Source organism: Pezoporus wallicus, unplaced genomic scaffold, assembly GCF_028554395.1.
Source record: "Pezoporus wallicus isolate ANWC-B61680 ecotype Strahan unplaced genomic scaffold, APGP_CSIRO_Pwel_v1 scaffold_11491, whole genome shotgun sequence".
NCBI lineage: Eukaryota > Metazoa > Chordata > Aves > Psittaciformes > Psittacidae > Pezoporus > Pezoporus wallicus.
The window spans coordinates 11,734,023-11,748,563 of NW_026642649.1; the positions used below are offsets into that span (position 1 = coordinate 11,734,023).

The following is a 14,541-nucleotide window of genomic DNA, read 5'->3' on the forward strand; positions in this document are numbered from 1 at the left end:
ACCAACTTGGTGGCCTTCTATGATGGGGCTACAGAACTGATGGACAGGGGTAGAGCAGTTGATGTCATCTATCAGGACTTGTGCAAAGTGTTCGACACTGTCCCACACGACATCCTTGTCTCTAAATTGGAGCGCCATCAATTTGATGGATGGACCACTCGGTGGATAAAGAACTGGCTGGATGGCTGCACACAAAGAGCTGTGGTCAATGGCTCAATGTCCAGCTGGAGACCAGTAACGAGTGGTGTCCCTCAGGGATCGGTGTTGGGACCGGTCTTGTTTAACATCTTCATCGCTGACATGGACAGTGGGATTGAGTGCACCCTCAGCAAGTTTGCCAATGACACCAAGGTGTGTGGTTCGGTTGATACCCTGGAGGGAAGGAATGCCATCCAGAGTGAACCTAGGCACACTTGTGAGGTGGGCTGATGCCAACCTCATGAAGTTTAACCATGCCAAGTGCAAGGTCCTACACCTGGGTCGGAGCAATCCCAGGCACAGCTACAGGTTGGGCAGAGAAGAGATTCAGAGCAGCCCTATGGAGAAGGACTTGGGGGTGTTGGTCGATGAGAAAATGAACATGAGCCGGCTTCAGTGTGTGCTCGCAGCCCAGAAAGCCAACCGTATCCTGGGCTGCATCAAAAGGAGCATGACCCGCAGGCTGAAGGAGGTGATCCTGCCCCTCTACTCTGCTCTTGTGAGACCTCACCTGGAGTATTGTGTGCAGTTCTGGTGTCCTCAACATAAAAAGGACATGGAACTGTTGGAACAAGTCCAGAGAAGGGCCACGAGGATGATCAGGGGACTGGAGCACCTCCCGTATGAAGATAGGCTGAGGAAGTTGGGGCTGTTCAGCCTGGAGAAGAGAAGGCTGCGTGGAGACCTCTTAGCAGCCTTCCAGTATCTGAAGGGGGCCTACAAGGATGCTTGGGAGGGACTCTTCATTAAGGACTGTAGTGATAGGACAAGGGGTAACGGGTTAAAACAGGGGAAGTTTAGCTTGGATATAAGGGAGAAGTTCTTCCCTGTGAGGGTGGTGAGGCACTGGAATGGGTTGCCCAAGGAAGTTGTCAATGCTCCATCCCTGGCAGTGTTGAAGGCCAGGTTGGACAGGACCTTGGGTGAGGTGGTTTAGTGTGAGGTGTCCCTGCCCATGGCAGGGGGTTTGGAACTTGATGATCTTAAGGTGCTTTCCAACCCTAACTATTCTATGATTCTATTATTAAATGATTTTTTTTTTTTTAATTGCATATAAGAAACAGAAAAGCAAGAGTTGTGTAAAATAAGTCTATAATTTGTAGTCAGTTGTTCGGCTTTTATGCAGTTGTGGTAACTGCTGGTTGTTCAATAATGAACCCTTTCTGTTATGGTAATTACATCTCTGAGATGTGTGCCTGTGTCTAATAGACTGGGGAGAAATATGCAGATCTGAAGCTCATGCAGAATGTTTATGAATTTTTGTTTTCATGTGAATTGTTGTTTTCGTACTACTTCAGTTGACAACACAGAGGAATGTAGGCACAGCAATGAAAAACAATTATTCTAAAGAGTTTGAACATGTGATGTTTTGTTTTCTTACGGAGGGGAGAAAAAGGCTTTGCCATCCATAGGGATCTATTTGGAAGAGAGAAGAGTTATTTATAGTTAAGTCCCCATGCAATTAAAGAATTAATGGCAGCTCCCAGTATGCAGCCACTGCTGGGCCCTCCTGCTGAAGGGAGATTGGAGGTCTGTTGCATCACTGTAGTCTGACTTCATGGGAGTTATTATTCTGGCAGTGTTAGCCTTGGCATCGGTGGTAAGAGTTGGTGTTCCCATGCTGCATTAAATGGTGTATCCACCTAACCTTCACATGTCAGGCCAGCCAGGGAAGCAGAAATGGATCTGGTTTGCTTTTCTATTAAGAGCTGACTCTAGAACGGAGCTTTAAGTGAGTGTAAGTCACATTTCCAGAATCTTTACAACCTTTCTATGAGAGAATGGTATAAAATTGGAATGGCATAATAAAGGTGGGACATGCTCCTAGGAACTGAAATCTTTCCCTTGTCTCTCAAGGAAAAATTGATCTCCCTTCAGTGTGTTATTTATATCCCTCTCTCCTCTGTAGTCAATGACCTGGGAATGACCTGAGCTGTTCCCTGGACACCTTCTCATGAATCATCTGCACTTTTTCCTCCACAAAACCCACCCCCTTCACTAAAGCACCTTACTATATTGAGATCTCTGAGTGTGTACAGGCATACACAGATAGTGTGTTGTATAGGTTTTATATCCTTCTGTGAGAGAACCAGCTATCGAAAATACATTGCATGAAATCCACAGGAAATGTGGACTTAACTCCTCTTGGTGCTTACAACATCTGCTTCAGTCCTCATAAGTACCTTCATTTTTGAACTTCACTGAAAGACAATTAACTTTTCCACCTCTATTCATTTCTGATTATGTGCTAGCTAATGCTGTGTTGTTTCCTGAAGCTGTATGACCATATGGGTACTAGTGCCTCAAGGGCATATGTGATGAAATCTAAATATATCAGATGAAAATCATGACAGAATGAATGTCATGCTGGTTACTGGTGGGAAGGGCTAGTTTGGTTTTAACTTCTTAAACTGTGAGACCGTAACACTGGCTTCCATGTGTCAGACCAGTTATCTGTCATCACCAGTGGCCAAAAGCAGAGGCCAAGGGAAGAATGTAAAACAAGGCAAGCAAATTTAATACTCCTTGCACCCCTTTCTCCTACAGTATCCTAGCCTTCAGCCATTTGCAGCTCAGGGGCTTGATCAACATGATTTCTATTTAGTAATCCGTAACAGACTAGTTTGCCCCAGATTTACATGTGCTGAAACACTACCCATGGCGAGGAAGTCCCCAGCTGAGCTCTGTGCCACATGAAGGACCACCACCTCTTCTTTATTGCACATCTGCCACCACCAACTTCACTGCTATCTGCCTTGAAGGAGTCATGGAGCAGCCAAACCCCTGTGTCTTTCGCACTGGTGTAGACCCCACCCCTAGCACTCCTCTTCCAGACTGGAGTTCCAGGTCATTCTGTCACTCCTAGCATGGCAGCTGAGGCACTATTTGACCATGTTTTCAGGTGACACAAATTGCTCAGATGTCCTGTGGCATTTGGAAGCCATTAATTACCTATATTTGAATATCTCTTTACAAGTAATTTACACTCTTAAATGTTTGCTTATTTTACCATTGCCATCATCATAATTGTCTCCTAGTTTTGCTGTTCTTATGACTGCCTTGTTGTTGTAGACTTCCTGATGTACACTTGGGTCACAGTCAGGAACAGGACATAGGGCTATGTGGTCTGCCCCTGTGCTACCATTCTTTCATAAGATTATAAGTGAATGTATGTGTGCAGATAATTTCCCATGGTGCCGTTTCCAATCTGAACACTTTTCAAAACCGCATTCCAATGAATACTACCTGCAGATTTTGTACACTGAAAAACAAGCTTTGCCCACTGCTTCATAACCACTGAACAACTAACAGTAGGCAGTACGACCCTTGTTACCAAACCCAAGATGCTTGCCTACAACATTTGTCATTAGTGCAAATTAAATCTCAGCTGCAGTTTTATGCTAATTAAAATTTTCTGTTGAAGCAAGCTAATTATTTTTCTTGTTGCTTTGCAGCAGGAAAGACCTGTAACCCATTGAACCAAGAAATGTATTTATAGTGACCTCAGAGGCCTTGGCTAATTCATTAATTGCAAACAAGAAACGGGCTCTACCATGTAATCCAGTTTTGTAAGAACAGATCAATGTAGCAAGATTTAGGTAGTGTTACGTAAGATGTTTCCTAAAGTTTAGAGCTAAGGGCAGCGTTGAATGTGAATTGGTACTCATGTTCAGAATTGAAATCTAATTGGGATACCCTAGTATTCTGATTTTGAAAGAGGAGTTTTTCAAGAGTTATGTTTCTCTTCTAACAGAATGAAGTTCCGGAAGCTAAGAAAGAAGAATCTTTGCTAGATTTGGACTTCGACCCTTTCAAGCCAGAAGTTGTATCAACAGGAGTTACTCATTCACCCATGTCTCAGGTATCTCTTTGCCTTGAGGCAGGTGAAGCACATGGATGAAGCATGCTGTGCTTGGTAGCAAAGATCTGCCTTGTGTTCTAAGGAGCAGGCCTGTCTGTAGTGAATGAAAAACGATCTTTCTGAACAGCTCTAGTCAGCCATTTATCTTTCCCCTTCTGTAACCGTGCACATGATGTACTGGGAGGTAAGGAAATTGTCAGGTGGTGAATGAAGATGTCTGCCAGTGAGTATGGTTTGATGGTACCTTGGCCTTGACTTGAGCACACTGTTATTTTCCATCTTTAGAATAACTCTCAGTGCCAGCATTATAATTCTCCAGTGCCTGTTTTTTTCTGACAATTTTTCTGACCTGGCTTTGACTCTTCATGTTTGGAAAGATGCCTCAGGGGACCTTGGTCTCATGGACTCAGCATGTGATTGCTTTGCTGTGATGGAGTTTCTGTACCAAGTAGCGGATATGAGCTGAGTGGTTTTGCTTTTATAAATCTGGTTTAGACCTAACGTCAAAGAAAATGAGATCATGGCATAGGGTGTTTCCTTGTAGGATGTTGTGTTAAAGAAAATCTGCATTCTATGATAATATTTGCCAGGGTAGTTTCTTGCATCAATATGAAAAAAAAAAAAGTAGTATAAAAGGGAAAAAAAAAAGGCTGATGTGTCAAGTTGCTGATTTTCATTGACTTATCCTCAGGGAACTGCTATTTTAAGACCCAGAACTCACCCTCACTCCCCACAGGGCTAATAGTACAGTAAGGAAGTTCTCCCGGCCAGCAGAGCTGTAGCCTGTGTTGTACACAAAGAAAGGAACAATATAACACATTGTTAGCAAAACCTCTTATCCCTGTGGCTATCAGTAATCTGGCTTGTCCTGTGAGACATGAGAGGACTAATCAGCTGTTCAGGAATGCAGCAGTGGGAAAGGAGCGAGAAGATGAGAAGCCTTAAGGCTGAGATAGTCCTGGTTCTCTGCTGATCTCTTCCTCAGTTAATTAGTGTCTTACTTGGTGTGCAGTCCTGGTTATGCAGTGAGATCTGTAGTGATCTCTGATGGGTTATGCACTGTCAGAGAAAGTGTATTGTCAGCACTCTGAACATTAGCTGAAATTTCTCATTGTGGTTTGCTAAGAGAGCTGTTCGATTATAGCAGAGGCTTTTTTGCACCTTACTTGCTATGTTTCTTGCTCCTTCTAAAAAGGGAAGGAGAACAGGAAAGAAAACTCTAGCTCTGACTTTGCTAACTCTGGCCTTTCAGCTTGTCTCATATTGATGCTGATTAGAACAACGGGATCATGAAACCAAAGACATTTAACTTTTGTGACCCAGCATGTTTGTCTTCATATCAAATAAAGAGTTTGGTAGTTTAGCTAGAGTTGGTTTAGATTCAGCTGTACCATGAAATACAGAATGTAATTCTGTGTCAAAAAATACATTTTTGTTTTTCATCTAAGTGCATAAGAAGCATTCAGTGGGCACCTTCAGTCTCTCCTCTCATCTTTCCTCCTGTAGTCTGGGTCTTGGACTCACTGGATGTAACAGCGTCATTGCTATGGCAGCCCAGTTGCAATCTTCGGAGAGCCCTGTGCTACCTTGCAGGGAGCTTAAGAGAGCCTTAAGAGATATTCCTAGGTGTGTATAGTTTTTGCCGCAGTCGCTACTGCTGAAGTAGTGATGTCTAGACTTCGGTAGTCGTTCATGCCATGATGCTTCAGGAGGCCTGGCATGACTTCCCTATCGATCATTTAATTAATCACCTCCTCCACTGCTCAGCCAGGGTGATCAGACCACAGTAAGTGAGCCCTGGTCTGCCCTTCCTCATTTACTTTTCTGGTTTTATGGCCGCTTCAGAAATGTCCTTTCTAAAAGTGCCTGCCTCTGACCTCTGTTTGCTAGCTGCAGTCTGTCTCACCTTTCCCTTAGTTTGTTCTGTCCCTCTTGTACTCAAAGTCTCACGAGCAATGAAAGGAAAAGGAAAAAATGAAAATAAAGCAATCTATCCACTTCCATGGAATTCAATAGGATATCCAGGGTTTGTACCAGCTAGCCCTATAAGAACAGACCTATCACTTTTCCTTAAAGCTTGAATATTCAACTAGTAATGTTACAGCAGAGTAAGCAGGTACACTTGTGAATTACATACACAAAAGAAGCACATACCTGGACTTAAACCAAGTTAACATCAACAGCCATTTCTCAATCGGTTTAATTTGCTGTGAATCTGAGTATTGAGTTACTACTTTGTCTTTTGCAAAAGCAGAAGTTGTTCTTAGAGCCATTTTTCCATTATAAGAAGGAGGCAAGAAAAGAAGCTAGATGCAGGAATCCTTTCTCTCGGGCAGATGTTAGATGTCACATTTAACATGTGCAAATATTTCAGGAACAATTTTACATTGTTCCTGAATTTATGAACATCTTTAGTTTTTGTTTTTCATGGGCTTTAACCTAGGTGCAAATATAGGAGATACGTTTTGAAGCATCTCAGACAGCTTTTGGGACCAATCAGCAGAGCTTCATCTCATGTGGTGGGCTATTAATATTTGGCATGAAGTCTGCTGCATTCCTTTCACCTGTCCATTCAGCTCTTTGACTAAGAGGTCACTAGCATTTATTACTTAACAGACTGGACAAGAAAATGACAGCAATGGTCATCTTTCTTGTTTTGTTTCCCAAAAAGCATGCTATTCCCCTTCCTGGTGTCAGTTATGAGAAAATCCACTTGTTCTCAGTGGGTAGCTGTATCATTTTTTTAACTGGCTAAAAAACCTGTCCTATGCAAGCTTTTTAAGCTTGCTCATTGCAGAGACTCCTGTACCTGTTGAAAGGCAGTCACTGGCTCAGAATCCAGCTGTTACTTAAGCACCTGATGATGTGAGTTTGCTGGAAAGCAGCAACTGTTTTGAAGTGGGAAATACCACAATCCATCACATACTGACCATCCTGTTGAACTAAGAAGTGTATTATGCAGTTATGTGCTCACACACACGGTAATATATAAAATGTGTATGTATATATGCATATAAATAAGTTTACAAGGGCATGTAGACATAGGAGAAGGTGTAATGGCTTTAAACTGAAAGAGTGGAGATTGAGATTAGACATTAGGATGAAACTCTTCCCTGTGAGGGTGCTGAGGTGCTGACACAGGGTGCCCAGAGAAGTTGTGGCTGTCCCTGGCAGTGTTCAAGGCCAGGTTGGATGGGGCTTGCAGCAAGCTGCTCTAGTGGAAGGTGTCCCTGCCCGTGGCAAGGGGTTGGAACTGGATGAGCTTTAAGGTCCCATCCAGATGAAACCATTCTGGGCTTCTCTGATATAAATAAACTCTCTCTTGTTAGTTAATGCACACAGTTATGTAGCGTGTTGAACATACAGTATATGAAAAGTGTTTTTCTCAAAACTTTTTTTTTCCCCTCCTCTTTTCAGACGTTGCCATGGGATTTATGGACGGTAAGCCTGACTTTCATCATTGTGAACTGGGATATTTCTGTGCCTCTGATTCCGTAAACCCCTAAACTCAGATTTGCAGTGCTTTTACCAGAAAAGATAAAGAATATATATAAGATAAAGAATTTATAGACTGTGACAAACACTTTCAAGTTTATGGAGCCACAGGGGATCTTTTAAAACCAACAACATTAAAAAATAATCTCTGTTGCTTGGCCTACAAAACCCCTAAATGATGTCAGAAATCTAGGCTAATAAGATTCACAATCAATATAGCAAAGTATGTGCTGCTTTTATTTTCATGCTTAAATTACAGCTACTACAGGGTAGGAATGTATGCGACTCACCTGGTTCAGTTGTCTGAAGGTGTAGTTCCTCAGGACTTCACCCCAGTGGACAACCATTTGCTCAAGATTCAGGAATGAAAAGAGAATTTAACTTGTCTTTCTGGGCATGCAGTGAACTGGTGTTATTCACAAATGAAGCTGCAACTTTAGGAAACTGCATGAATCCTTCCTTTTTTCTCTCGATGCCAAATCAGATGCAATCATCTGCAGGAAGAAAACAACTCATTTTTGTGAGCTTTCTTATGACTATGTCATGGAGGTAGCGGGGTTGACTTGACATGTACCTGGTACATTCATTTTTGACCTTTTGCAGCTTCAGCCAGCACAGAAATCTATGGATGCTTCTCATGCATTCACATTTGTAGCACTGGTTTGTGAGCACACAGCATGTGTGATGTTTATTAAATGCTCATCTTTTTCTATTGGGAAAGGTTAAATAGAGCCTGAAAAACAAGTCGCTCTTGTAGGCTAGCCAAAGTTTCAGGGCTGCCAATATCTAGACCAGCTAAAATAACCCATAAATGTTTCAACTATATTGCTCTAAACTTGTTACATAGCTTTATCAGTGTCTTCCTTTCACACAGTTTTATTAATAAATATTAATTTAATATTATGTATGTATTCTGTATTGCAATTATTCTTCTCTTTGCTCTAGTCTAAAAACAGTACGTAGTGAGCTTCACAGCTGAATGTTTGAAATCAGGGATAGTCAACCATTTACTGAGTTTCTCTTAATAGGCTGAATACAGAACAGTTGTTGATCTTGCTTGCAGCATTTGTATCTGCTCAAAGTGGCAGTGTACACAGCACTGTAAATGTCTCTGTGTGGCACAGGGTGATGGACAATTGAAGGAGCTGCATGTGCAGGGCCCTCTGCACTGCTTGCAGCGATGCCTTGGTGTAAATACAAGTAAACCCCACTGCCACTTTTGTTTCCTTCCTTGATCACTGTCTCCCAGAGCAACTCCTTTTTTCATTTGAGGTATAATAGGGTTTTTGTGGTCAAAATGTCAGTGGCTCACAGGGGAAAGCAAGGAGTGATAAATATTCATTACGCATGTAGATCTTTTATAATGTGATATGGAAGCTGGAAGCATGGCTTAAATTCAGGGGCCTGGCATTAGTCTCCTGTGGAGCAGCAAGAAAGGACCCGCCGCTCTTTCCCCACACCACTTTGGGACCTGCTGCTGGTTAGAGAAGTGCTAATTAATGAACTGCTGCTGTAACAAAGTACATCAGTTGTTCTTTCTGTGTTTTATACGTGTGATTTTCTTCTCTACAGACAAGCAGCGAATTGGTGCAGCCGGTAAGCAAACCTCCCCTCAAAATTGCAACCGCTCTACAGACATGCTTTAATCAGTGTGGTGTGATACATAGTTTTCTGGTTTTGTCTATCAGTGCTGCTCTTTTACATTGCAATCTATTGCCTCCAGATGTTGCAAACCACATAGCTTTTCCTAAAATGGCTTAATTTAGTCACTTGCATTCTTTAAATTAAAATTGCTTTAGTAAAATATGAATTTTGTGTTTTCTCATCAAGTCTGCCTTTATCTTTTTCATCTTGTGTTTTTTCTTTGCTTTTCTGTCTGCTTAAAGCCTGATTCTTCAAAAAGTCTTTCCCTGTGTAACCTGGTCATGGAGGAAGCCCCAAACAGTGGGTCATCAGAAGATATTAACAGAACTCAAACTGATCTAGGTTCACTCAACTGGGGCCTAGATGTTAGCACACCCATTGTCAGCCAGGAAATTACTGCAGGCGGTTCTTTGCTTTTCCCTGGGGCAGAGCAAACCTCAAGCGAATCCACGGGTACTCTGCCTGCTAGTGTTTGGCCTGCTGTAGAGAAGCAGGAGGATGCTGCTCCAGGGTCAGCGTCTGTAAACGAAAACCAGAGGACTTCACTGGAGGACCAGTTGGATGCCAGAAATGTCCCATGGGAAGATGTGGTGACCAATCAGCCTTTAGAGAACATAACCAGTTTTGAGACACCCATCCTGGGAACTGATAGCTTGTTGGATGAACCCCTCCCATGTGATGTGCAAAAGGCAGAGGAAGAGCGGGAGGAAGACGAGTGGGCAGGTGTCAAGCCAAGTGAAAAGGTAGAGACCAGAGCTGTTAACTACGAGGAGGTAGAAGGTACAGAGGAACTGGAAGAGCAAAGTTGCAAAACCAAGGGAAAAAATGAGGGAGAACTTCATGAGGTTTTACCAAAATCAGATCTAGAGTTAGAAGGTAACGATGGGGATGCTGAGAGAGCTGGTGGTGCTAACCTAGAAAACCCCAGGGAAGAAGAATTCAAATGGGTCAATGTCATTAAGGAGAAAGATGGAGAAATACCATTGTTAAGCACAGGGCTGGAAGATGGGGACAAAATAGTAGTGGATAACTATAAAACTATAGAAAGCACTGGTGCTGAACCTGAGAGAGTCTTTGGTATCTGGGATCAGGACCACCAAAGGACATTTGCAGATGGTTTAGACCAAACTAACAGTGGTACTAGAGAGAGTACATCCATGGAGTGTATAAAAATGAGGGTACGTGTTGACCTAGAGGTAACTGACCACACAGAAAAGGACCTTACAGATACTGGAAACATTCTGTGTGATGCAGAATTCCTCAGTGCAGAAGAATCTGGTAAAGGAACTGAAGACAATAGCATCAGCCTCCTCACAAATGGTAGTGCTGCTGCTGCAGGTCAAGGTGCTGCTGAAAAAGAGTGGCCATTGCTGCCTGAGGCAGCTGATGCTGCTAGCAAAAGCTGTGGTAATCCTTGCCTAGGTAATGCAGAAGACCAAGTGACAGATAGGGCAGCAGCAGCAGTAGCTGAAGAGCATCCTAGTAGCAGTGGTGTTCCTGAAGCCTTGGAAATGGACCCCTGGCTGGCGAACTGGGATCCAACAGTTACTCATGATTCCTGGGGTTTTTCTAATGTGTCAGATGTCCAAGCCAATGGACTGGATAATTGGCCCTTTTTCCCCAAGGAGCAAGACTCAGAAGAAGGTAACTTGGAAAATGTTTGGTTAGGCATTAGTGATAAATGGTCTACACAAGACCTAGGAGGTACTGGTACCAGCTGGGGAGAAGTAGGTGCAAGCACAACCAATAGAATTCAGGAGACACCAGTAAAACAAGGCTTGCCTGGAGAGCAGGCAGGCATTAGCCATCCTGGACCAAGCAAGGATATAGCTAGACCCTTGGCTCTGTTTCAAATGGGAAATTCCAGAAATGCTAGCACCGAGAGTTCAACTAGTCCTAAAGACAATGAGACCAACAACTCAGATTTATCTGAAGATGAAATTGCTAACCGGAGATATGGATTGTTGTACCAGGAAATTGAGGCTGATAAAGAAGAGGTACCTACCCCAGTGTGTAGCCTAGTCTAGACAAAGAGTTCCTTAGGTCATGCATAACCTTGTCATATAAAAACTATCCATGTGTGTTTTTCCCACTGCCCCTCCTAAGCCCGTGCTATTCTTTTCTTTGGAAACTGCCATGCAACTGTTCATCCTGTGGTGCCCTTCAGCCATGCAGTGAAGCAGGCTGACAAAACTGCATTTCTAAACGGGGAATGAAGCTTTGAGCTGTGATGGCACATCGTGTCTCGCAGGGTTTGTGTCTTACCTGTAGAACTTTAAAAGCACCTAGTCCTTTTTGTTTTCTTGTTTTGTAGAGTCGCTTAAGTTACTCTGCTTTTTGGTTTCGTTGTTCTCTTTAAGCCTGTGACGCCTCTTATCAACTAGCACTGTCATCAAGTTTCTTGCTGCCTTACCCCTCATTTTATTCTTTTTTCCCTTTTTTCTTTTTAATGTCTGGCCTACATTTTTATTGTGCAGATAAAAATGTTTTGACTCCTGTTCTGCTTCAGTAAACACATGATAATTTGTTCTGATCTTCACTTCTACATAGGCATCCAGCACAGCGTTTAATGGATTTGCACAGGTAAGAAATAAACATGCTTTGAGATGTATTTTTCCTGTGCTGGTAGGAAGGGATTAGCACTGGCTGTACTTATTCAGGAAATGTGTTCTACAGACAAGCTGTACAACAGGGTCATACTGACGCCAGTCCAAACCCTGTCCTCAGAAATTATTCCTAGATATTACTGGAATGATGCTAATACTCTTGATACACTGAGCCTGGCTGAATTTAGTAGCAAAAATCTGACTACCTCAGTGGAACTGATTATTTACCTCCCTAGAGGACTGCTTTAGCTTTTCCTGATTGTGCTCTTTTGTGGCTTTGTCTCACAGTTCCAAACTCCTGTAAAGTGTGGGTTCCTCAGTTTCACGTACTTTCAGCAACTCTGTGTACATATGAGTTTTGTTTCTGCATCTTAATTTTCATTGAAGATATATTTGAATCTGAAAGTTAAACCTTAATTATTCGTTTGTTGCCATGCTGGTGGTAAGACTCAGTTAGACATAACAGAGATACAGTGCATGAAGATACCATGTTTATGCTTCCATATTCCTTATTCTAGGGCTGTGCCAAGATCCCAAATTTCAGGTGGATAACCTGAGGCCTCATTAATTTCCAGCATCCTTTTAGAGACTGGCTCATCCACAGCACATCCTGTACTCCAGTTTTAAAAGCATCCAAAGAGGCTGAGCTTATACAAGGATGGAAATGAGTTTTCCAGTGCTTAATCATTCTGCTCCAGAGCATTTAAATTAGTGGATCAAAGGGGCAAAAAGCCAGGCAGAGAGCCACTGCTAATAATCAAGGCAAAATGTTTGCCCTGAGGGAATCAAAATCCGATGCCCCCACTGCAGTAGGAAAAGGATTTGGCCAGGGATATTTTGCAGATTAACTGGTTCTGAGTGAGTAAGAAGTTGGAAAACATCTCCATTCTTGTATCTTCTGAATGCAGGTAAAATTTTGCATCTATAATTACTTTACTAACTGAAGAAATAAAAGCCCAGCATCAAGAGGATGTGAAAAGATCTTAGAGTTAGTGTACTCCCCAGGCATGGGCACATGTAGTCTGCAAAAAGGATTCAGAGTTTTACTGCTTAGAAGTCCATTGTGTCTGAAGCAAAGCCCTTGCTATTCACATATATTAACTGAAGAGGGTTTCACTACCTTTAATAACATTGCACGGTTTAGAAACATCCAATGTATAACTGAAAAAGGAATGTCTTTAATATTAATAGTGCTTAACTAATAATAAGTATTAATATCTATTTAGATTATCTGTCATCTTACTCTATGTGAATTTACTTATGTGTTTACCTGAATGAACCATTAAAAAATCAGATCATTGATAGACACCTGCAAACATCCTGACTCAAATATTTTTGCATCACTGTTTTTCATTTCTATATCTAGGATACCTCTGCATTTACAGTGCAATCAAATGAGAATGTGACGGAGCCTTTGGTAAGTGGTGGCTTTTGCTTCCTTTTTAAGTACCTTATAAAAACTGGCACCATTCCTCCTTTGTGCAAAGGTATTTTCTCCTTTTTGAGTTTTCCATCCTCTAAGTCACAAAACCTTAAGCTGGATGAGTTGGTGGGTGATGTTGTTGTTGTAAATCATTACTCACTGAAACAGTCTTGCACAAGGATAGCACAGAGAAAAAGAAAAGAAAACCAGGATATTCTAAGCTATATTAGCTTTTCAAAGGGGCAGTCAAACAGTTTGTTCATTTATTGCATGTAAGAAATTACAAGAACGAGTACTATGGTCCAGTGTACAGCAAGCAGATGATAGTAGCTGGTGGCTGTTTAAATGTCTGCAGTATTGTTATAGTTTTGTCCATTCTCCAGATATGAACAGTAGGCATGGTCCCCTTCTAAGGAGTGGAGAACCTTTCTGGAAGTGATCATACTTGGGCAGTTTCTTAGTTTCTCTTACAGTCTTTGGTTAGCCTGGAGTAAGGATGTAGAATAGCAGCATTGCTGGGCGAGTGCTATAGCTACTTAATAGCAGCAGAGTGATGCTCAATATTATTTAATGTGGCTTTTGTATAATGCCTCTGGTGGTACTACCGGTAGCTGAATTGCGGTAACTAGTCTGAAGACTGCTTGTCAACAAGTGACTTTAAGAACATCAGTACAATCTGCATTATAGTGTTACCTGTGATTTTGAGCCTAAAAGTTTCTTCCAGCATTAAACCTCAGGAAACTCATTAATCATCTTACCTGGGATAAATATACTTTGTGTTTCTCATTTCAGTCCTATTTCTTCTTTGTGAAATTCCCTAGAGCTAGCATGAATACACTACACAGATTGATTTCTGCACAGCATGGTATAATATAATGAATGTTTCTTTATGCTGTGGCAAATCCTGAAGGTCTTGCTTAGGCAGACTTCCCTGTACCTCATTAAAACTCAGGCTGCTTAAGGAATATGTGAGGAAAAAAAGTGAGAGGCTATGGGATTCTTCCTGAAAAATACCATTGTGGAGAAGATTTTAGTGTCTTTAAGAGTTTTGCGGAAGCTCTCTCTTCATCACAGGAGACCTTCTAGCCAGCTGCCTGTTTATCAGCTGCAAAGCAGTTAAATAGCTTTTGAGCTTCATATTGTGCTGAACAATTTGTTCATGGCAAATTAATCTACTGGGGTTATTTTATCTGTTTGAGTCAGCTATCTTTATAAATGGAAAATGCTGAGCACAGCTTGCAGCTCTCCCCTTGTATGCATGTGTATTTGCAAAGTGATGTCTCCACTGGAGATCTCACTTTTGCTGTGAACTA

At 42.0% G+C, this 14,541-nt stretch overlaps 3 protein-coding genes across 5 annotated transcripts in view; all 3 read left to right on the forward strand.

Moving 5' to 3' along the window:
- Window positions 1-14,541, forward strand: part of VPS41 (VPS41 subunit of HOPS complex) — a 222,817-nt gene that overhangs the window by 192,187 nt on the left and 16,089 nt on the right. The window lies entirely within an intron of this gene.
- The window catches only part of LOC130611113 (amphiphysin), a 107,781-nt gene that overhangs the window by 75,887 nt on the left and 17,353 nt on the right, over window positions 1-14,541 (forward strand). For all 3 annotated transcript variants that reach the window (XM_057431530.1, XM_057431531.1, XM_057431532.1), the window contains exons 12-16: window positions 3,953-4,060; window positions 7,478-7,501; window positions 9,128-9,151; window positions 11,750-11,782; window positions 13,172-13,222. In XM_057431530.1, coding sequence (XP_057287513.1) covers window positions 3,953-4,060; window positions 7,478-7,501; window positions 9,128-9,151; window positions 11,750-11,782; window positions 13,172-13,222 — 240 coding nt within the window. The remainder of the gene's footprint in view (window positions 1-3,952; window positions 4,061-7,477; window positions 7,502-9,127; window positions 9,152-11,749; window positions 11,783-13,171; window positions 13,223-14,541) is intronic.
- On the forward strand, window positions 9,161-11,741 carry LOC130611114 (uncharacterized). The gene has a single exon (XM_057431533.1). It carries the CDS (start codon window positions 9,361-9,363, stop codon window positions 11,224-11,226), a length of 1,866 nt encoding a protein of 621 aa, XP_057287516.1. The 5' UTR covers window positions 9,161-9,360; the 3' UTR covers window positions 11,227-11,741.

Bases quoted from the DNA above. Each gene is read 5' to 3' on its own strand.
- LOC130611114 (XM_057431533.1), top strand. From the start codon at position 9,361: ATGAATTTTGTGTTTTCTCATCAAGTCTGCCTTTATCTTTTTCATCTT.